Source organism: Phacochoerus africanus, chromosome 16, assembly GCF_016906955.1.
Source record: "Phacochoerus africanus isolate WHEZ1 chromosome 16, ROS_Pafr_v1, whole genome shotgun sequence".
NCBI lineage: Eukaryota > Metazoa > Chordata > Mammalia > Artiodactyla > Suidae > Phacochoerus > Phacochoerus africanus.
The window spans coordinates 45,372,029-45,393,571 of NC_062559.1; the positions used below are offsets into that span (position 1 = coordinate 45,372,029).

At 55.1% G+C, this 21,543-nt stretch overlaps 4 protein-coding genes and 1 long non-coding RNA gene across 8 annotated transcripts in view; 4 read left to right on the forward strand and 1 right to left on the reverse strand.

Moving 5' to 3' along the window:
• Positions 1–179: 179 nt before the first annotated feature.
• HOXA7 (homeobox A7) lies at positions 180–3,296 on the forward strand. The gene is made up of 2 exons (XM_047763626.1): positions 180–784; positions 1,763–3,296. The coding sequence occupies exons 1-2, from the start codon at positions 406–408 to the stop codon at positions 2,095–2,097; spliced, it is 714 nt and encodes a 237-aa protein (XP_047619582.1). The 5' UTR covers positions 180–405; the 3' UTR covers positions 2,098–3,296.
• On the reverse strand, positions 2,090–5,968 carry LOC125117626 (uncharacterized). Of its 2 annotated transcripts, none has more exons than XR_007132668.1 (3): positions 5,338–5,968; positions 4,950–5,174; positions 2,090–2,152 (listed from the first exon to the last, which is right to left on the reverse strand). It is a non-coding gene; the product is annotated as an uncharacterized LOC125117626 (long non-coding RNA). The 2 variants fall into 2 exon arrangements; XR_007132667.1 differs by lacking the exon at positions 2,090–2,152 and adding an exon at positions 4,661–4,723.
• HOXA3 (homeobox A3) overlaps positions 4,671–21,543 on the forward strand; it is a 45,016-nt gene continuing 28,143 nt past the window's right edge. For all 3 annotated transcript variants that reach the window (XM_047763614.1, XM_047763618.1, XM_047763615.1), the window contains exons 1-2: positions 4,671–4,729; positions 16,948–17,051. The gene's annotated coding sequence lies outside the window, so the exon portion shown is untranslated. The remainder of the gene's footprint in view (positions 4,730–16,947; positions 17,052–21,543) is intronic.
• HOXA6 (homeobox A6) lies at positions 9,181–11,441 on the forward strand. Its single transcript, XM_047763627.1, has 2 exons — positions 9,181–9,809; positions 11,174–11,441. The coding sequence occupies exons 1-2, from the start codon at positions 9,368–9,370 to the stop codon at positions 11,431–11,433; spliced, it is 702 nt and encodes a 233-aa protein (XP_047619583.1). The 5' UTR covers positions 9,181–9,367; the 3' UTR covers positions 11,434–11,441.
• On the forward strand, positions 11,460–16,073 carry HOXA5 (homeobox A5). Its single transcript, XM_047763620.1, has 2 exons — positions 11,460–14,031; positions 15,043–16,073. The coding sequence occupies exons 1-2, from the start codon at positions 13,137–13,139 to the stop codon at positions 15,291–15,293; spliced, it is 1,146 nt and encodes a 381-aa protein (XP_047619576.1). The 5' UTR covers positions 11,460–13,136; the 3' UTR covers positions 15,294–16,073.

Sequence of the window (21,543 nt, forward strand, 5' to 3'; positions counted from 1 at the left end):
GCGTTCGGTAATAGGCTGGAGGGGACTTCGCCCGGCCGGCTCCGCGGGGCATCTGCAGGCCAGGGGTCCAGGGTGGCGTTGGCCTGAGTCCCCGCTCGGAGCTTCAGGACTCCTTTTCTCGCGGGACGCGCCCGGCCGGCCGGGCGCGGGCAGATTCGTTAGCCACATATTTGAGCCTCTTCCCCTTCCATTCTAGGCGGCCGCGGGCCCCGCCGAGCGAGACCACCTGTGAGGGCTGCTGAGATTGGCGGACGCGGTCATGTGGGCGGTCACGTGCTGCGGAGAGCTCCGTCCAAAAGAAAATGGGGTTTGGTGTAAATCTGGGGGTGTAATGTTATCATATATCACGCTACCTCGTAAAACCGACACTGAAAGCTGCCGGACAACAAATCACAGGTCAAAATTATGAGTTCTTCGTATTATGTGAACGCGCTTTTTAGCAAATATACGGCGGGGGCTTCTCTGTTCCAAAATGCCGAGCCGACTTCTTGCTCCTTTGCGCCCAACTCGCAGAGAAGCGGCTATGGGGCGGGCGCCGGCGCCTTCCCTTCGACCGTGCCGGGCTTGTACAATGTCAACAGCCCCCTCTATCAAAGCCCCTTCGCGTCCGGCTACGGCCTGGGCGCCGATGCCTACGGCAACCTGCCCTGCGCCTCCTACGATCAAAACATCCCGGGGCTCTGCAGTGACCTCGCCAAAGGCGCCTGCGACAAGGCAGACGACGGCGCGCTGCACGGCCCGGCCGAGGCCAATTTCCGCATTTATCCATGGATGCGGTCTTCAGGTAGGCGCAGCCGCTAGGCGGGCCGGGTGGGCGAGCGGACGAGGAGCTGGAGCGCGGGGCTGGGGGCGCGGAGCGCCGAGTGAGGCGGCCACGAGCCGGCGGCCCCGTGACTCCTGGCGGCGCTGCTTTCTGGTTTTAATTAGAGCCGAGGCGCCATAGCGTGGAGAGCCCGTAGCATTGTATGTAAATGAGGCTCATAAAACTTTTTATGGCCCAATTAATGGGTTCAATCCTCGTAAATTTATTTAACTTCATTTGCCTTGGAATTTCAACATTAAGTTTGTTTGTTCGCTGTTCTCTTCCCTGTCTCCCTCCCTCCCTTTCTTCTCTCTCCCTCCCTCCTCCTTTTCCTTTCAGCCCGGCTTTTCTTTCTCAAAAGCAGGGAAAGCCAAACCCTTTAGGGCTCCTTACCAGCTCCTATACCAGGGACCATTTAAAGGCGGGGATGGATGGGTGGGTGGGAGTGAAGACAGAGAACGGGAGTGCCCTAGGAAGGTCCGGGGATGGGGGCGCGGGCTGCTGGGGAGGGAAGGCACCCCTGGAGGGCTGGCCGCCCCAGAGGGTCTCCCACTTGCCTAGCAAGGCGGGGAGGCGGCCTGGCTCGCCTTTGAATGGCCAAAGCACAGTGGCTCCCACTTGCCCACACTCTATATTTACAATTTCCCTTTGTCAGGGGGAGGCAGGACATTGTGGAAGCCTAGCCGGCTGGAAAGGGCGGTTGTAAAGTTGAGATTCTGCGCCTTCCCTCCTCATGGAGCTGCCTGCGCGTCTGGCACCGCGGTGGGAGTCTTCCTCTAGCACGCCCGCTCCTCCCCCAGCTCAGTTTGGGGGCGCGGGGCGGAGGGGAACTCGCGCCTGGGTCCGGGCCGCGAGGGAGGTGCGCGCCCTGGGATGGCGGCCTGGCTCACGCACTGTCCTGTCTGTGTCCCCGTCGGCTTGTCTGTCTGCGTGCCCATGTGTCCGTCTGTGTGTTCGCAGGGCCCGACCGAAAGCGGGGCCGCCAGACCTACACCCGCTACCAGACGCTGGAGCTGGAGAAGGAGTTCCACTTCAACCGCTACCTGACGCGGCGCCGCCGCATCGAGATCGCCCATGCGCTCTGCCTCACCGAGCGCCAGATCAAGATCTGGTTCCAGAACCGCCGCATGAAGTGGAAGAAAGAGCATAAGGACGAGGGTCCAGCCGCCGCCGTCGCCCCGGAGGGCGCCGTGCCCGCCGCCGCCGCCGCCGCCGCCGCCGCCGCCGCCGCCAAGGCCGACGACGAGGAGGACGACGAGGACGAGGATGAAGACGAAGAGGAGGAGGAGGAATGAGGGCCGGAGCCGGGGCCCTGGCTGCACCAGACAGTCGGGAAAGCGTCTTTGGAGACTGATTTTATTTACGCAAGTCAGAAGGAAAAAAAAAAAAAAAAAGAAAATGTTAAAAAAAAAAAAAGTCCCAACCTGCACCCAATCCATCCTATTCCCCACTCCAGCTCCCAACTTTTTTGGATTGAGCAGCCGCCTAGACTGGGTCCCCTCGGGGATCCCCTCTGCCTCAGAGGACCCCTCCCAACAGACACCCCCAACCCCAGGCCGGCCAGCTCTGCCCTGGCACGGTTAAAATACTACCTAGCACAGGCCTCGGGGAGAGGCACCCCCAAACTACCTATGGGCCCAGCCCAGAGGGCCTCCACTCCCAGGAAGCCCAGACGCGTCCCAACACTGGCAGACACCCAGCACCTCCCCAATACTGGCAAGGACCTGACTCTCAGTACTACCTACTAGCCCCAAACTACCTATTTTGCGCTGGCTGGCTCGCCTGCTACCTAGTGCCGAGCCCTCTCCCCTCCCCCCGGCTAGACCTTTGCTGCTTCCCGCTTGCAGCCTTTGGGGCCCCTGAGGCTGCGCTGAGAAGGCGCTGGGGTTCGGGGACCAGGGCATTGGCTTCTATTTAAATTGAATAATAATATATTTATTCCAAAGCATTGTGAGTGCTGCAACCCACAATCCCTCCTTCTCTGGCCTGGGCACACCAAGTTCAGGCCCATCACCCCCTACTTCCGGAAGGGGCATTCCCAAGCTAGCTGCAGAGCTCTGAGTTTGCTTCAGGACTGCAGAGATGCTCCCAGCCTCCCTGCCCCTCCCCTGGTCCCTGTGTCCTACTGTCCAGCCATGGTGAATATGTACACCCTGACTTTTCCTACAATGGCAAATATTGTATATTTGAACAAGATTTTTTTTTTTGGTCATTTATATAGTCTTGGAGCTCATTTGTAAGAAATGTCTTGACTTGGGAAGGATGTGTCAATGGGGTGACTTTGTAGCATGGTGTGTTGTCTAGAGCTGACTCTGTAGAGGGTGGGGGAGGGCTGCCCTCCCCAATGCTCTTCATCTCCTGTGTTGTCCTGTGTCCGCCTCATCTCTCTCTGCTCTAGCCTGGGCTTCCAGGAACGGGAAGGTACACTTCCTGTCTTGCCCAGTTAACCATGTTTTATGTAACAGAAAAATAAAGATGCTCGATGACAAAGAAATGTGGCCTGTTTCATCTGGGGGACCTGGGGAAGAGGGGGTGAGCATGCCTGGAGAGCAAGCCCTGGCTGTGTCTGTGTAGCCAAAGGGGCTTTGGAGCAACAAAAATGGAAGGATGAGTGAAGTCCCAGTGTGGGGTGTCACATATTGTTGTGTATATATGTATGTTGAGTCTCTTTTTGTGTGGATTTTTAATGTGTAGATTTATATAAGTGTGTATACCTCTTTATGTAAGTGTATTTCTGTGGCTGTTTTTACGTGAGTCCATTTCTGTGTCCATAATTGAGTGCAGGTGTTTTGGGGTGTCAACAATTACATGTCTGTGTGTCCATAATTGTGTAGGTGCATTTCTCTGTGTGGAGATTTTTTTTTGTCTGGTTTGTGTGTGTGTGTCTGATCAAATAACTTCCATACCCCTTGAAAACCGAATATTCGATCGATACGTTATATTCTATGAGCCTCCCCCTGAACCCTCCGTAAATTCCTTGATCGAATCCCAAACCCACCCTTTCCTCTAAGGCTGTAGGGTGGGCTTGGAATCCCCTGCGGCTGATTCCGAATTCTCCGCAAACCCTGAACCCGGCCCCAGAATAGGATGCGGGAATCAGGGCCTGTGATGCAGCCACCAACCCCGCATTCCGGCTAAGCGAGGGTGTCCCAGGACCCGGTCCTGAGGCTGAGGGGTATGGGAAGGGGCAAGAGCCGCAGACCCGCCCGAGAAACCCCAGCCGGTCGGGGCATCTGGATGCGGAGAAGGATGAGGGGCTGGGAAAGGGGCAAGGGCGGTGGGGACAGCGCAGAACAGTGTGAGCTCCGGCGGGCGAGGACCTCGACTCCGGTCTCCCGCTTGGGTTGGGCCCGCTTCTTATTGCCCTTTTAATAAAACCCGGCCCAACTGGGTCTGTAAAACCTGCGGCCCCAAGTCGGGGCGGCCTCGGTGGTAAGATGGCGCCGGTGTAAGAGCTGCCTCCTCTTAGTGATGGGGAAAGGGTCATAAATCCGTTGTTGTTTATGAAAATTTACAACTTTGCAATACAACTTTATGAGTTGTTCGGCCCTTCCATTGGCCGCTGTCGGTCATGTGGATGGGAACCGTGAACATGAACTTTTTTATAATTTCCCTTGCGAGAATAGAGCCGCATTCTTTTGCTCTGCTCCGTCCTGCCTGCTTCGGAGCTCTGCCTTCCAGCCCGGCTCGGCTGCGCTTTGTCCGGCGATGGCGAGCGAGGCGAGGCCCCGGCCCGGCCCGGCCCGGCCGCTCCCGCTGGAGGTGGGGCGCGCCCAGGTCTCGGCGCCTCGGCGGCCGCTTCGCAATTCGCAACCTGGCTAATTTCCTGCGTCCTCCAGCACCAGGGAGGAGGACAATTCGTCTCCCCGGGCTGCCCAAGCGACAGCTGTCAGAGGGACAGGAGCTTCTGGGAGCCGCCATCTGAAGGTGAGACATGTGGGGAGACAGGGGCAAAGGTGGTGAAACGGCAGGCAGCGCCGGCGGCGGAGGGAGAGGGCACCCGGGGCGGCTCTGAAGAGGGGCATACCCTCACCCACCCGCTCCCCCTTTCACACCCGCCCCCATCACACGCTGCAGCCCACACACGCCAACACCCACACACTCACACACACACACGCACACACTCTCTCTTCCCTCCTGGGCTCACCCGGGCAGTGAGTGCCCGCCTTCCTTCCGTGGCACAGCGCCTGGCACCGGGCAGGAGCACTGAGGTCTTCTCTCCCCCTTCCCCAGCGACCTCGCAGAGCCCAAAGGGAAGTGGCCCTGCAGCCTGCGGTCCTCGCCAGCCTCCCGGGTTTGGAATTTTTTTTTTTTCCATTTATGACTCAATTGGCACGATTGTATTCCCCAATAACTGGAGACAGTGCCTGACCTAGGAAGGTGGGAAGCGGAGAGGGCAATGTGAATTCATCGACAAGGGTTTTATCGGCTTCCACCCAGCATCTTCTGTTCCGCGGAAACTGGTTTCTGGATAGAAAGGTAGAATGAGGGGGAAGAAAAAAACAAAACAAAACAACAACCAAACAAAAACTTACTAATTGAGCCAGGGTCCTCTGCTGAGTGCCTGCTTCCCTTCACGCGGTTTTCCGATGAGAGAGGTGTCTGAAGCGCGGGGAGAGGGAATAGGTTCGTGCATGGAATTCTGTGTTGGAGGAGAGGATGGGGTTAATGGCTGGGTGTTGCTCGGCGGGAAGTTTCGGGGCAGAGGATGTAGCGGTGTTATTGCGAGTGGCAGGGGCCCTCGGCTAAGGTTGAGAGAAGGACGCAAACCGAGTCTGGGCGATAGGGGGACCCCCACCTCGGCTGGATGGCGACCGCGCGCCCCTTCCCGGGAGAGGACTGGGCCGCTGCCCGCGAGAGGCGCGGAGGGTGCCGCGGGCGTGGGCTTGACGAAGCGCGGTGGCGCAGCCCGGACTTGGCCTGGATGCACCTCGGCCAGATTTGGCCCGGGAGCTTCCTGGGACAGAGCCCAGAAATGACCCTGAGGTTCTGAGCTCGAGTTCTTTTTGTCTGCGTTTTGGTTTTGGTTGCTGTTTTCCCACCTTAAGATGTGGCCTTCGCATGCATTCGAAAATTAAGAAGGGTCTGTGGACGTTGGGGACGCCCGCCCGCCCGCGCTGGGGTGGTGGGTGCGCTGGGGCGGATAAAGCGGCGCATTTGCATCACAGGGCCGTGGGCCGCCTGACTGCGGCTGCCGCGGGCAGATTATTTATTGCCACCGCGCCGGGCGCTCGCTGCTGCCACGCTGTGGCCGTCGCCGGGACCGACGCCAGTCGCAGCCCCTCGTCGCGCAGCCTGGCGCGACTGCTGCGCGGGCCCCTCAGAGATTCCCCAGCAGCCCGAATAGAGGGGGGCGAGGGAGGACCTGAGGGGCGGCCTTCCGGGCCTGACTGGCGGGGAAGCGCTCCGCCTGGGCCACCCCTGACGGGAGCCGGACGCCCGACTGGACTCGGGTCCTGCCCCCACCCCGGCACCATGGAGACTGGTTGCACAGGCCGCCTGGCACGTCATGGCTGCTTCTGTCCAAACTGCGCGTCCCAAGGCGCCCCGGGGCGCACGCTGCGTGGGGAAACGAGCCCGCTTCGGGATTTTGAAACCGGAGAGAGCGCTCGTAGTCCTGAGGCCTGCAGTCCTGGCTGGCCCGGAGGAGGATCGGCTATGGCAAGGAAGGCGGGCTTGGGCTCCAGGCGAGGGCCTGTGACAGCCAGAGGCCGCACCTGTGTGCCATGGGCTCTGGCCTGGGCCAGCGATCCTGGCGGAGGGGGCGGCCTTCCAGGCCCCCCATGTACACCAGCAGGCCGCACTCCAGGCTGGAGGAGGTCGAGGAACTCAGTGGGCAGCCCAGGGAAAGGGCCAACTGTGGGCACCCTGCCCCTTGCCATCCCGTCCCCCTTGAAGAGCGGCTGAAAGGTAAGTGGACTTTCTATGTGGCTTTGATGGAGAAGAGAGCCCTGCGGGCCATTCTCACCTTCTCAGGAGAGGCTCCCTCCAGCGTCTGGGGCGTCTACGCGTCTGTTCTTGTCTGAATGAGCCTCTCTCTCGCTCTCTTTCTATATATATATATATATATATATATATATATATATATATATATATATATATATACACACACACACACACACACACACCTAATGCTGGTTGAAGAAATAAATTGGGCAGCTGCCAACATGATATGTATCAACCTTGGCTAACACATATGGATTTCAATTTAATATAAATTTTTCCACCTTAGTGCCAAACTGGAAATATAATTTTTTTTTTTTGCTTTTAGCTGATAAATCAAATTCTTTCATTGACTCGGACAATGATTAGATCAAGAATCCAGGTCGAACCATAACAAATACTAGTAATTGTGGTAAACTGCCACCAGCCCCAACGCTGTATGGGTCCTGGAGGAATGAAGCAGAAATTATAAACCTCAGCATTTATCAATGTTTCCAAACGATTATTTTCAACTTACATGATAATAACTTGCTTGAAATCACTGTCACCTGATAGTCTTATTTAAGAAACAATAACTCAAACTAATTTTTTCTAACATAGCTTTTTAAAAATTACCTTTTTAATTTTTTGACTCTTGAATTTTCATTTTCACCTATCAGATCCTTTCTCTGAAGAAATTCGATGACAATTTAAAATCATATCCTTTCCTCCCAGGCCCTTATTATATATGCAAAGGAGAAACTTTGCCGCCTTGGATTGGTTGGGATTGGGGTGTGGGCAGAAAGCTTCTGGGTGCCTTAGCCATTGGGTGGGCAGCGGCCGCTTTTGAGGATGCACAATAGTCTCTGGGGAGGCCAACCATATGCAGGTCCTTTCCCAATTTTTCCCCTTGGGGGAAATTGAGGGGAAAAAATAAAAAAGCAAAGAAGAGACTAAGGAAGTAAGGAAGTCATTGCCAGATTCTTAGGGGGGCCTTGACACTCCTCCCCAAGTTCTGAACCCCATCACTTGCATTCGCCAGCTTTACAGATCTTATAAACACCCTCCGGAAATTCAGCCAAATCATAAATAGCCTTTCTTCAAGCTCCATGGAATTGAGGATTTTAAAGCTGATTCAAGGACTTTTACAAGCCCAACAAATACAGTTGTAAAAATGCCTTTGGAAAAATATCACATTTTATAAAATGAGATTGATACGCGTGCTGTAAATGTCAACTATCTTGAAGGCACACCTCTCAGGCAAGAGAGAGCAGCCCAGGACAGGCTTCTTGTCCAGTGTGGGGAAGGCCAGGCCTGGTATTGCGGTAAAAGCAATTCAGACAATTTCTGGAGCTGCTGAGACAACTGCTTCTGGTTCTGGAACAACTCTAGGTGGCAAGTCCCCCCAGAAGTCCCAGAAAAGGCAGGAAAGGAGGATATCCCAGGACAGCGCCCATGGATGGGTGACCCAGAAACCAAGTGCATCAATTATCCCCTGCAGCCTTGGGCCCGCGGAGCTGCCCTCTATGTGGGGCTGGGCCAGTGTCTCTGGGTCACTAGCACCTCTAAAATGAGGACAGAGGTGCCATATCTGGATCTGTCTCATCTCTCAGCGGATCGGGATGGCCGAGGGCGAGTCCGGGGAGCTGGGCGAGGGGAGCAGGTCCCAAGGCTGGCTTCGGAGCTCTGACTCACAGCCACTCCTCTGTAGGTCCCTTTCTTGTTGAAATCTGTGGTTTCTGGCCTCTTGTTCCTGGGTTCAGAGGGAGCAGGAGTGGGGCACACAGCTTGTAGGGGATGCTTTGAGGCCAGGCAATCGCTGGCCATTGGAAGGAGGCCCATGGAGACTCAAAGGAGACCTGTTTTATGTAGGAGGAGGGGGCCAGTGGGGGAAGAGACCAGCCTCATCCTGCTCCCGGTCAGCTCGAGGTGAGCCTTCCTCCTCTCAGAGGCGAGGCTCAGGCCCTTGGTGGGAGTGAGGACAGAGAGAAAGGAGGGAGCCCTGCGAGGGCTCCGGAGTGAGGAGCGGGGCGTGAAGGCCTGGTTTCTCAGAGCCCTTCCCCAGCTCCGGAACCCGCACCCAAGGGTAGGGGAGTGCAGGGGGAGGGGCGCACTCGGGGCCCTGCCGCGAGGGCAGGCCAGCCGGAGCCCAGCCATCCTTGTCACCGCCCCTCCGGGGCGCGGGGCTGTCAGGTTTCCTGTTTGGAGAGGAAAACCCAGCCAAATCCCACAAGGCAAAAGGGGAGGAGGAGAGAGCGGGCCTGGCCGGGCCTCTGCGGCGGCCGGGACGCCGGTGCCCCTACCCCGGCCCGATCCGCGGGCCCCGGCCCGGGCCGTGCCCGCCGCCGGCGTTCGGGGAGCGAGCTGGGCCGGCTGGCTGTGCGCGCCCATTAATCTGCCGGGCGGGCGGCGGGCGGGCGGGCTGGGGGCTGTTTGTAACTTTGCTGCCTCGGTCGCCGCGGTCCCCGGGGAGCGGGCTCCGGCGCTCGCTCCCATTGGCCGCCGCCGCGTCAGCTGGTGCGATTTGCTGCTGTCGCTTTTGGCGTTCGGCCATCCAGAAACAAACCAGTTCGATGACTACTAATAGTTATAGCCAGATGTACTAATACACAACAAATCACAGTCCTGCAGAGGGGCGCGCAAATGAGTTCCTATTTTGTGAATCCCACTTTCCCCGGGAGCCTGCCCAGCGGCCAGGACTCCTTCTTGGGCCAGCTGCCCCTCTACCCGGCCGGCTATGACGCGCTGAGGCCCTTCCCGGCCTCGTACGGGGCGTCGAGCCTCCCGGACAAGACGTACACCTCACCTTGTTTCTACCAACAGTCCAACTCGGTCCTGGCCTGCAACCGGGCGTCCTACGAGTACGGGGCCTCGTGTTTCTATTCTGATAAGGACCTCAGTGGCGCCTCGCCCTCGGGCAGTGGCAAGCAGAGGGGCCCCGGGGACTACCTGCACTTTTCTCCCGAGCAGCAGTTCAAACCCGACAGCAGCAGCGGGCCGGGCAAAGGCCTCCATGACGAAGGCACCGACCGGAAGTACACGAGCCCCGTTTACCCCTGGATGCAGCGGATGAACTCCTGCGCGGGTAAGGTGTTTCCTTGCAGCCCCTCATGAGAGCGGAGGGAGAGGGGGAACGAGGCAGGGAAAGAAGGAAGGAAGGAAGGAGGAGGCAGAGTAGAAAGAGGAAATAGAAAGAAAGGAGGAAAGAGTGAACAAAGTTTCTTGGCTTTTAAAAAGGAAATTAAAAAAAAAAAAAAAAAACCCATTCCCGATGGGGCAATCAAGCTGTGGCAGAATGAAGGCAGGGCACTAGTGTCCATGTAAGGTGACACCTTAGGGGAGCATGGGGGGGCCACTGCCAGGCTGTGTGAGACCCAGGGACAGGGGCAACCTGAAGAGAGAGCAAGGCTGGATGGGAGAGAGCGCCTGCCCACACTGCACCCTGGTAACACCCGGCTCAGATCCCCAAACCATGATGGCCTTCTCTCCCATCCTGATTTACCTCCCAACCCCTCACCTTTCTGCCTGTCGGAATCCCATCCAGCTGAAGGCCCTCATTGGGCCCCTTGCAGTGTCTCCCCAAGCCTTGGAGGGCCACATCCGTAGCCTCAGGATTTTTCCTCTCTCTCCCCCCCTCCCCTCCCCCCTTCCACTCAACTGCTCACTCAGAGCCAACTTCTGCCTCCTTCTGAGGCCCTGCCCTAGTCTCACACACCCAGCTTGGGGGGAGACCCCCACCCATGGGTCCCTTTGGCACCAGAACAGATAGCCCTACCCAGTCTGACATTCCAGAAACCCCAGATGGCCCATAGCTCCATCTCTTTGCCCCTGGCTTCCAAAAACTCCACAGGGGATCCTTGGAGAAGGACAGAGCCTGATGCAGATTTTTAAATGTATGGTGTTTTGCTTTAAAATCCACTTGTGTTTTCAAGAGCTCTGCATTTCTCAGATGGGCCATACCACAGGGAAGCCTCTGCAAAGATCTGAGAGGGCTGACCATTTCAAAATTTCCAAAAAGCATGTTGTGTCCTGATGTGACTGGCCACAGTAACATCTACACAGAGGTCTGTGTGTGAAACCCGAGTGTCTGCTCTACTCACGGGGGTTCCACTCCCACCACTCCCAGACACACACACACACACACACACTACCCTCCCACAAAACAGACTTAGGGACCCCTGGTTAAGAATGCGGTTATATTCTTTTGCTTGTAATGTATTTATTACAGAGCAGATTTTTCACAAACAATAATTTCCCACCCAGGTCGTTTTTGGTGGAAACCATCTCGCTTGGTATGAAATAATCCTCTCCCATGCAGCCCAGCTTTTGGCCCCAGACAGAGTGGGACAGGCGGGTGGCTTCCAGCTCCGAGGCCCGGGGTGCGGGGCACAGGGCTGGTTAGATGGCCCAGCTCCTGGCTTACCGGCTCCCGGCCGTTTCTGCCCGCAGGTGCTGTGTACGGGAGTCACGGGCGCCGAGGCCGCCAGACCTACACCCGCTACCAGACGCTGGAGCTGGAGAAGGAGTTCCACTTCAACCGCTACCTGACGCGGCGCCGCCGCATCGAGATCGCCAACGCGCTCTGCCTCACCGAGCGCCAGATCAAGATCTGGTTCCAGAACCGCCGCATGAAGTGGAAGAAGGAAAACAAACTCATCAATTCCACACAGCCCAGCGGGGAGGACGCTGAGGCAAAGGCGGGCGAGTAGACGCCTGGGCAGGGACCAGGCCCGCGCCGCAACCTCCCTTGGCTTTGCCCCCTTGCCTTCGTCTGCTCCCCAACTTTTCTTCCCGCCTGCTCCCATCCGGGGGGGCTTCCGCAGCTTCAGGGGAACCCGGCGCTTTGCAAAGGTCTGAGCATTTATTTCGTACAAGGAAACAAAACAAAACCAAACCACACACAGCCAATCTCAGCGGTGGAGCGGGGCGCACTGCACACGCAGCCCCGCTCGCCAAGGCTGCCCAAGCCGGCTCCAGATCTCAGGGCGCGCCCCGAATCCGTCCCCCGCTCTCGTGTCAGCGCCTCTGCACGCCTCTGAGCTCGGGGCGCCGGGGCACGGGAGAGGAAAGAACCCTCGGGCCGAGCCCCTTTTAGAGGCTGGGCGCTTCCGCCTCGGTTCCTCGCCACCAAGTCCCGGAGGGCATCGCCACATCACCTCGGACCACTGGAAAGAGGGGGCCTAAGGGCTGGGGCCCCAGCACTGCCGTGGCCTCCTAGGCCGCCCCCAGGCAGGAAGGAGCGCGAGGAACAAAGAGGGCGGGAGAGAGCTAGTCTCTCGGCCCCGCGCGCAACCGTCCGTGGAAGAGAAGCAGCCTCAGCGCAGCCGAGCCAACCTGGGCGCGGGTGGAACTTTACAGCCCTCGGAACGACTGGGCTCCCGAAGGCTCCGAGCTCCGGATCCCGGCTCCCTGCCTCTGACAGTGCCGGCGCTGCCACCACAACAGCTTTCAGGACCTAAGGAGGGGGCCCTGGGCTAAGGGAGCGGCCAGAGTCCTGGTTTCCAAACGTGCCAGGGGCGCCTGCGTTGCCTGGCCTTCGGCGGGGAGACCGAGCCCACCCCCCATGCCTTTAGGCTGTATTTATGACTTACTTTCATCTTACAGAACCCAGGAGGCTAACTACGGAGGTACTAGACACTGCCGCAACATGCTTTCGTTAGCGCCCTCGTTTTACTCCTGGAGGTCTAAGCAAGACCCTAATAGCTCGACCCATGGATCTCTCGCCCCTAAGCAGCTTCCGAGGCTGCGGGGAGCCTGGGCCCACTCGCTGGGTTCACCGAGAATCCTCCGACTTGGGGCCGGGTTGGCTCGAGGAAAGGGACCGGGTGGTGAAGATTCTCCAGGCTGGATACTTAAAGCAAATAAAATAGCAAACTAATGACACGAAAACCATATTTACACGAAAGAAAAATCGACCCCGGTTATAAAAGTGTATGGAATTTGACCTCGCCTCGGAGAAACACTACACAAAAGCTATCTTTAATAGACGCCTGTCATTTAAGAGCGGCAGGGACACTGTCCCTTATGCGCTCGCAAAAACAGAGCCGTAATTGTAGCTGCTGCTGGCAGGATTTATTTCTCCAATTGGCTCAATGGCCTCCCCCCTTCCCCGAAGGTGATATCTGTATTTTCAAATTTCAGAGCTGCTGGCACGACGGGCAGAACTGACCCCAACCTCGACACAAAAATAAGAGGGGCTGCACAGCGGGGAAATAAAGTTGTTGTAAATAAAATCCAAGTCACCATCTCCTCCCAATCCTCTGCAGCCTCGCCGGGCACGCGATCGGCAGCTGACGGCCTCACAATTGGTACATCCTAATGGAACTGCGAGGGAAATGCAATAATTTTGCCATAATGGGCTGTAACCTCAATTCGACCCCGGCCCTTGCAGCCCCGGGTCGGAAGCGGGGCGATGCGCCCTGCCTCCAGCGGGTGGCGCTCGAGTCCGACTGAACGGCGGCGGCGGGAGGCGGGCACGCGCCTGGGGCGCGCGCGCCACCCCTCTCGCCTCCACCCAACTCCCCCATTAGTGCACGAGTTTACCTCTAGAGGTCATCAGGCAGGATTTACGACTGGACAACAAAAGCACGTGATTCGAAGTCGTACCCCATATTTGGGTGCCTACGTAGGAGGGAACCAAGTACATGTCCCAGTCATTTCCATAATTCATCATAAATTGTGCAAGGGTGCTATAGACGCACAAACGACCGCGAGCCACAAATCAAGCACACATATCAAAAAACAAATGAGCTCTTATTTTGTAAACTCATTTTGCGGTCGCTATCCAAATGGCCCGGACTACCAGTTGCATAATTATGGAGATCATAGTTCCGTGAGCGAGCAATTCAGGGACTCGGCGAGCATGCACTCCGGCAGGTACGGCTACGGCTACAATGGCATGGATCTCAGCGTCGGCCGCTCGGGCTCCGGCCACTTTGGCTCCGGGGAGCGCGCCCGCAGCTACGCGGCGGGCGCCAGCGCGGCGCCCACCGAGCCCAGGTACAGCCAGCCGGCCACGTCCACGCACTCGCCTCCGCCCGACCCGCTGCCCTGCTCCGCCGTGGCCCCCTCGCCCGGCAGCGACAGCCACCACGGCGGGAAAAACTCCCTGGGCAACTCCAGCGGCGCCTCGGCCAACGCCGGCAGCACCCACATCAGCAGCAGAGAGGGGGTTGGCACGGCGTCCGGAGCCGAGGAGGACGCCCCCGCCAGCAGCGAGCAGGCGAGCGCGCAGAGCGAGCCGAGCCCGGCGCCGCCCGCCCAACCCCAGATCTACCCCTGGATGCGCAAGCTGCACATAAGTCATGGTAAAGCCAGCCTTTTTCTAAATCCACGCGGCCGCGGGGGCGCGGCTCTCGGTCCCCCCCTCTCTCCTTTACCGCCCTCTCTCTCCCGGTCTCTCTCCTGGTCTCGCCTCTCCCAGCCTATGGAACCTTTCCCCGCCGTCCTCCTTCCCCTGCCTTCCTTCTTCCTCCTTCTCTTCTCGGCAGCGCCCAGCGCTCGCAAATAGGGGGAAGGGGCCGCTGGCCAGGCAAGTTTAGACGTTGAAAGAGGGAGGGGGAAGGAAAAAAGCCCCACTTTGAACCCCAGCGCCTCGGAACGCGCTCACGGGTCAGGCCAGCCGAGTAGGGCGCAGAGAGGTAGAGGATGGCAGTAGGGGCCGTGAATCGGGCTTGTCAGGGCGGATAATTTATGAAGAGGGCTACGCTGGGGAAACAGCGTTACTAATTGGAGTCCCCGAAAAGGGGCTTGTGGGGCGGGGGGTCATCGAGGCGAGAGCTGGCGGGATTCTGAAGTTTGGGGACAGGAGGGAGAGCAGGGAAGGAAAGGGAAGAAAAAGAAAGCGGGCGCCCCAAGCGTGCAGGCTGGAACCGGACGCGGCTCTCGGGGCTGGAACTTTAAGGGAGAGCGACCCCGGAGGCCAGCGGGGCGCTCAGCAAAGGGCCTTGCTTTGGTGGGTTTCGCAGTGGTGGGCAGTCTGGGAGGGCTGTGCCCCGCCTCGGGGCTACAGGGGCAGGGCCAGAGGGCAAGAGAGAGGCGAGGGAAAGCCGGGCGATCCTCCGGGGGACGCGGCTCCAGCCTCAGATGGACCGATTGTTCCCAGAGTCCAAATCGTATTGTTTTCTCTCTAGAGAGGAAGAGGGAAGGAAATTCAGGAGGGGTGGGCGGGCGAGGAGGAGGAGGAGGAGGAGGAGGAGGAGGACTTGTTGAGCTTTTCTCCCCAGTGCCCTGCTCAGGACCCCGGCTGGTCCAGCTGGCCGCCCATGGTAGCCAGAGGCTGAGGAGCTGGAAGCTAAATCGCTGACTTTCTGTTGCAGACAACATAGGCGGCCCTGAAGGCAAAAGGGCCCGCACGGCCTACACGCGCTACCAGACCCTGGAGCTGGAGAAGGAGTTCCACTTCAACCGCTACCTGACCCGCCGAAGAAGGATTGAAATAGCACATGCTCTTTGCCTCTCCGAGAGACAAATTAAAATCTGGTTCCAAAACCGGAGAATGAAGTGGAAAAAAGATAATAAGCTGAAAAGCATGAGCATGGCGGCGGCGGGAGGGGCCTTCCGCCCCTGAGTCTTTGAGCGTTTAAAGTACTGAGCAGTATTAGCGGCTCCCGCGTAGTGTCAGTACTAAGGTGACTTTCTGAAACTCCCTTGTGTTCCTTCTGTGAAGAAGCCCTGTTCTCGTTGCCCTAATTCATCTTTTAATCATGAGCCTGTTTATTGCCATTATAGCGCCTGTATAAGTAGATCTGCTTTCTGTTCATCTCTTTGTCCTGAATGGCTTTGTCTTGAAAAAAAAAATAGATGTTTTAACTTATTTATATGAAGCAAGCTGTGTTACTTGAAGTAACTCTAACAGAAAAGAAAAGAGAAAAAAAAACACACAAAAAAGTCCCCCTTCGACCTCGTTTAGTGCCAATGTTGTGTGTTGCACTCCAGTTGTTTAACTGTGCATGTGAGTGGACGTGTTCCTGTCTCAATAGCTCCAAGCTGTTAAAGATATTTTTATTCAAACTACCTATATTCCTTGTGTAATTAATGCTGTTGTAGAGGTGACTTGATGAGACACAACTTAACTTGTTCGACGTGTAGTGACTAGTGACTCTGTGGCGAAAACTGTGACTCCGAGCGGTGTGTCCCTGCGTGCCTTTGTAGGACCCTTTGCACGAACTCTGGAAGTGGCTCTTATAAGCGCAGCTTCAGTGATGTATGTTTTTGTGAACAAAGTTACAAATATTGTCCAAGTCTGGCTGTTAAAGCAAACTGTGATCAGCTTTTTTTTTTTTTTGTATTTGTTTTTAAGGAAAAAATACTGACTGGAAACAAAAAATAAACTTTCTATTGTAAGCTCTCTTAGTCTGGTTTGTGCCAAATAGCAAGTGGCTCTTTCTGCCCTTCTGTCTGTCTGTCCAGTGTGGGGAGGCAGTGAGTCTGAGGCTACCTGAGCAGCTTGCCTGTGCAAAGGAACCTCAAACTGATGCCCTGACCCACGACCTCCTAACTCTGCCTCATTAGAGAGTTCAGGCCAGGAGGTGGAAAAGCTGTAGGTGGTTCCAAAGCCTCAGTCCCACCTGCCCATCTCTGAGGAAACCGAGTTAACTTGCTGGGTTAAAAAAAAAAAAAAGGGAAGAGAGAGAAAGGAGCAGCAGCCCAGCCCAGGGCCTTGTTAGCGGCACTCAGGGCCCACACAGATGCTGCCTCTCTTCTAAGGCAATCCTAGGCCTCCACTTGCTGAAGAGGCTGCTATGTCAAGTTGTGGCCCCCAACCCTCTGCCCTTAACCCACCCAGGCACCCTTTCCCGCTCCTCACCCTCCTGAACCCAGTTGGCTTCTTTTGCTACAATTAATTTGCTACAAATGGAAGGTACTTACCCCATCCTAGCTTGATTGGGAAACTCCTCAGAGCAGCTAAAGCGCAACTAGAGATTTGCACATTTACCGACTGCTTACACTGATGCCTTCTTTCCTTTTAAAAGTTATAAAACAGTAAACTTTATAAGCCCCAGTTCCGGCTATATGACATTTGGGTGCCAAATGAATAGGGTTTTGTCTATGAATTAGATCGTAAAATCATCCATAGCACAGACAGATCGGCTCACTGGCTATAAAACGTCACGTGGGGCCATTAAAGTAAGTTTTATGGTTTTGGGGAGTTGACATCCAACATTATATACCACATAACATATAATCTCACTGACGCTGGACTCCATTTGACTCTTTTGCAGGCTACGTGTGCCGCCTGGTCATTCAAATTGTCAATTTTAGGTCCAGAAATGTCCAACCCACAAGTTCTCAAAACTCTCTGAAAAATGGCTCCCTCCGAGTTAAGGTAAGCTCGCCCCCTGAGCGCTTTCAAGTTGATTTGTACTCTGAAAACTTTGTTTCTCGCGATCTGTGTGCGTGTGTGTGTTTCTGTGGTTCTGTAACAGTGAGGTCGCCTCGGAATTCCAAAGGGAAGAGCAAACTTTCCCTGTGCCCAGATTAGCAGCGCCACGAGCCAGCTTTCGGAGGCACCGCGGTGCAGAGCGCCTGTGGCCGCGCCGCATCCTTAGGCCTAACTTTAATTGCTGCACCACCGCGGATGTTAATGACTTCCGCTGCTCTCGCCGCCGTGCAAAAAGATGATTTTTGTGTGCGAGTGGGCCTGCGTGCGGAGCCTGGGCCAGGCCGCCCCATCCCCGGGCTGGCGGGTCGGGGCTCTGCGGGGTCATCGGGGCCCTGGGTGGGGCGCGGGGCGGGGGTGGTGGTGGTGCTGGGAGCCAGGGGGGGCGCCGGCCGCGGGCGCCGAGGCCGGCTGCGCTGGGGAGTTTGAAAGAAAGGCCCGGGCAGGGCCGAGGCGGACGCTGGCGGGATTCCTTACGGGGCTGTGGCCATACGTCTTCTCGGGCCGGGGTCATTTGGCAGCCCTGAGTCGAGGCGGCAGCCTTCGGGGCCGGGTCGCAGGCTGGCTCGGGAGAACCGGAGGGTGGCAGAGGCTGGCGGGCGCGGGCCGCACCTTCAGGCAGAGCCCCTGGGTTGCCAGGCCGAGCCCAGGCCGCTGGAGCCCGCGGGGCGCTGGGGACCGCGGGTCCCCACCTGGGGGAGGGGGGAGGGCTGAGCACCCCCTCCCCCGCGCCGGGGACCAGGCCCTGAACCTTGTCTGCCTGCACGTTCTTTTTATTTCGGTGGGACTGTTCTCACCCGCCTGTGAGTCTGAAGCAATAAACTTTATGGCCGGATTTAACTTTAGTCTTTGAATCCCTAGGCTAAATGAAAGGAGTTACAGCGCTTTCTTTTCTTCCGCCTGGCCTTTCTTCTCCCTCTCTCCTTCCCTTTTCCTCTCCTCCTTTGTAGAATTAGAACGTCTCCACACAGGACCCTCAAAAGGCACCTCAGGCATCCCCCTAGATAACACTCAAGATGAGAGAAACTTATTCCCCCACCATATACAAATTCTCTCTCCCAAACTGTGCCCTAAAGTTTGGGGGGAACTCGAGGTGTCTTCAATGCCCAACTTAAAAGTCCCCAGAGCCATTAGGCTGTTTTCCCTCACACATCATAAAGGGTAGTTTAGGGAAGAAATTGGTCGTTTGTCAGTAGGAGACTTCCGGCTTTCTTTTGTTAGCTGCTCTTTCTGTTTGATCCCAGGAAATTTACATAATCTATGATTTCCAAAACAGTTCCCAGTATTGCACCAATGGGTGAAGTAAGGTGAAGTAAATTTTTCCTGGGTACAATTCCCACTTGGTCTCAGCCACCCCATCTGGCCCAGTCCCCTATATTCTTCGTGGCAAAGTGTGGCAGGGCATACTGTGGCCTGTCCTGAGGTCTTTCTCTGGATGGGTACCCACAAGGGATCTAGCAGATTCCACCCATCCCGTATAAAGAGCTAAGCCAAATTCTCCAACGAAGAAATGAAACAAACAAACAAACAAAAAAAAAAAAAATGAGAACTTCTGACTCCAAAGGCTTTTCTCCCTAAGAACTGGCTGGGTAGTTTTGTGCAAGTGCTAATAGGGAAAGATATGTACTAAGTCCTTCAAGTGAAAACAGTTCAAGTATAGATGTGGAATTTCCACAAAGTGTATTGTGCAGAGGCCACCTATATTTGACACAAGTCCAACAGACATCCCCAAAATTGGAAGTCCAGAAAGCAAAACCTGGGAAGTTTTTTGAAAAATTGAACCCTCCCCCCCCCCCAAGTGCCACTCTTCTTGAATAGTGACAAGGCAGAATCTCTGAAATCGTTTTGTGTAACCTGTTAAAGCGAGCATTGGTAGTTCAGCGCTCAGGAAGGTGCATCTCCAATTTAATGGGAACCAGAATATAAACCCAATTTGGGTTCTCTTTTAGTGTGTGTGTGTGTGTGTGTGTGTGTGTAAATTGTGGAGTCTTTGTTCTGCTGCTCTGAGTTTCAGGTTCTTTATTAGAAAATATTGGGTTAAGGGTGTATTTTAGTTACTCATCTGGTGATCTTGCTTGAGTGATTTCTTGGTGGCTAAAATTCATGGCAGAAAGAAGAGAGAGAGGGCTGCTGGCAGGTTCATTTGAGTAACTCGCCTGGAGGAAGTGTCCACACCACCTCCATGGCCACATCCCACCCTGGGGTGTGCAAATGGGCAGAAAGGCTGTTGGAGCAGCATCACACAATATGGGGAATCTTTCCCACGCATTTAAAAAAAAATCACAGGCTATAAATATTGTCAACTTGCTTATTTCTGTCTGTTGTAATCATCATAAAACTTTAGCGTTTAAGAGAGCATGCCAACTCACATGGAGTTCAATGACTTTTTAAAAATACAGCATCCAGTCAGACCTATGTGGGCGTCATTGGAGAATTTTTTTTCTTTCTTCCTATTTTCATAGGAAGCATAGTAAAGAGGGTGGCTGGTTATCTGCTCATTTTGTAGATAAGTTATTTGTTTTCTTCTGCATTCTTTTGGGCTGTTTTTACAGAGGAACTTAGAAAAAAATCTCTGTCGTTGAGAGCTTTATGAAGACATCCAGCCTCAGCCGGGGGGGCAGAAGTGTCTATCTTGCTCCTTGCCTTGCAAAAGGCGAAGGCATCCGAAATGTCCCAGCCCCGTTTGTTTCTGCAAGCTGAAGGGACAATATTTCCTGAACGATAAATATAATAGGAAGCTGCTTCTGGTCACACTTACTTAGGGGTCTGTTAGGGTTTCCATGGTCTAATTCCACAACATTATGCCAAGATTCCTTTTTTTTTCCCCCCTCCTCTTTCCCCTGCTTCATTGTTGGCAGCTCTGGGAGAGCAGGACAGAATTTTCTACCAGAAACGGAGTCATGTTCATTTGTTGAGATGTGAAGAGTATTATATCCAAACAATTAGTGAGGGGAAAGCAAATTACATCCTGAAAGATAGGCTATTAAAGAGGAAACAACCCTTTTAGCTTAAAAGATGCCCTTCAAAGCCTCTCCCCCACCTTCGCTCCAGAGTCTGTCCTGAGGTTTGCCCACCGTGGGGAGTGCACAACATTGTGGGCACCAGCCCTCTGGCTTCTAAGGCAGAATTTCTCTCTAGTCAATGACAAAACTATAAACACTATAAACGGGGCTTCCAGCCAGGGCCGAGGGGGTCTGCCTAGGCTCCCACCCACATAGGAGAGGGGAGCCACAGTCCTAGCCATTCCAAACCCCAGGGCTGGCAGATCTGCCTGGGTCTGCTTTATTTGGTGTTTTGCCACAAAGGAAGCTGCCTTTCTCCCACCGGGCCCCCTCCCCACAAACCGGTCTTTTCAATAATAATATTTGTTATGAAGGTTATTGGGTAATTATTGCGATTTTGTGAAGCAGCCCTTGCTGGAGGTGAAGTCTGTCATCGCCTAACAAATGACGCCCGTGCAGTTCACTGCCGGGTTAAGTAAATGCAGAGAAGATAAATCTGCACACCCTAGGAATCGCCAGCAGAGCACGCTTTAGTACAAGTTCACAGTCAACTTGCCTGCCTGGGCCGGCTCTCCCAACAATTAGGGCCGCGTCTTTATTTTTAAATAAAGGAAAAGTCTCCAGCTCCCATCATCTGCTTTCTTCCCATCTTCTCTTGCCTTCCCTTTTTTCGAGGTTCCCCTACTTCTGTGAGGTGTCCTACTCCAAATTTGACTCCAAATAATGACGAGTGATTTAAAAATAATCTCATTCCTATTGAAGTGCTGACACAAGGAGGTAGGAGGCCGATCTGGCAGGAAATACAGTCACAAACACACAAGAATATCCAATTCGCCCTCTTATTCCAAAAGGCGGTGGCAAGCAGGGCGTCCCTGAGCTCCCGGGGTTGGGTGGGGGGCTTCGCCTTGAAAGAAAAGGCCCAGCTTTGTGTATCTTTGTGGTTGCAACTGCAGGTCAAAAAGTTGAGGGTCAAAAGTTTACGTTGTGCAGCACTCTTAGTCATCTGCCCAGACAGAGCTTGAGGTCGGTGTTAGAGCTGCGATCTTGACTATCAGCACAAAAGATAAAACGGCTCGGAGCGCCGCGTGTATCACCGTATGGACTCCAGGTGAACCCTAGTGGTTGAATGACCTCAATTACGAAGGAAAGGATAGAAAATTCCTCTTTTCAAGAGTAATATATGCTGTATTTCATCTTGAATGATCGCTCCCATTCTGAGGGAATAGCAGCAGGTAAATAGGCATAGATTATTGGAACACCCACACCTTAGCTGCTGGAGAACCAGGAGTCTGTTTGTGGCTTCGTCACAAAGTAAAGAAGCTCAGCACTCATCAGTGGACCTTTAAGAAATAACGTAGCACGTTTCCAGTGTTCCATCATACCTTCCACGGGGAGGGAAGGGGGCAGGAAACTTCCTTTATCTGAACTCTGTGATT

What these genes read in the sequence shown, in the direction of transcription:
- HOXA6 (XM_047763627.1), top strand. Translation starts at nt 9,368, where the DNA reads ATGAGTTCCTATTTTGTGAATCCCACTTTCCCCGGGAGCCTGCCCAGC. An exon ending in GCGGATGAACTCCTGCGCGG is followed by an intron (nt 9,810 to 11,173) that starts GTAAGGTGTTTC and finishes TTCTGCCCGCAG; the next exon opens with GTGCTGTGTACGGGAGTCAC.
- HOXA5 (XM_047763620.1), top strand. Translation starts at nt 13,137, where the DNA reads ATGCGCCCTGCCTCCAGCGGGTGGCGCTCGAGTCCGACTGAACGGCGG. An exon ending in CAAGCTGCACATAAGTCATG is followed by an intron (nt 14,032 to 15,042) that starts GTAAAGCCAGCC and finishes TTTCTGTTGCAG; the next exon opens with ACAACATAGGCGGCCCTGAA.
- HOXA7 (XM_047763626.1), top strand. Translation starts at nt 406, where the DNA reads ATGAGTTCTTCGTATTATGTGAACGCGCTTTTTAGCAAATATACGGCG. An exon ending in TCCATGGATGCGGTCTTCAG is followed by an intron (nt 785 to 1,762) that starts GTAGGCGCAGCC and finishes GTGTGTTCGCAG; the next exon opens with GGCCCGACCGAAAGCGGGGC.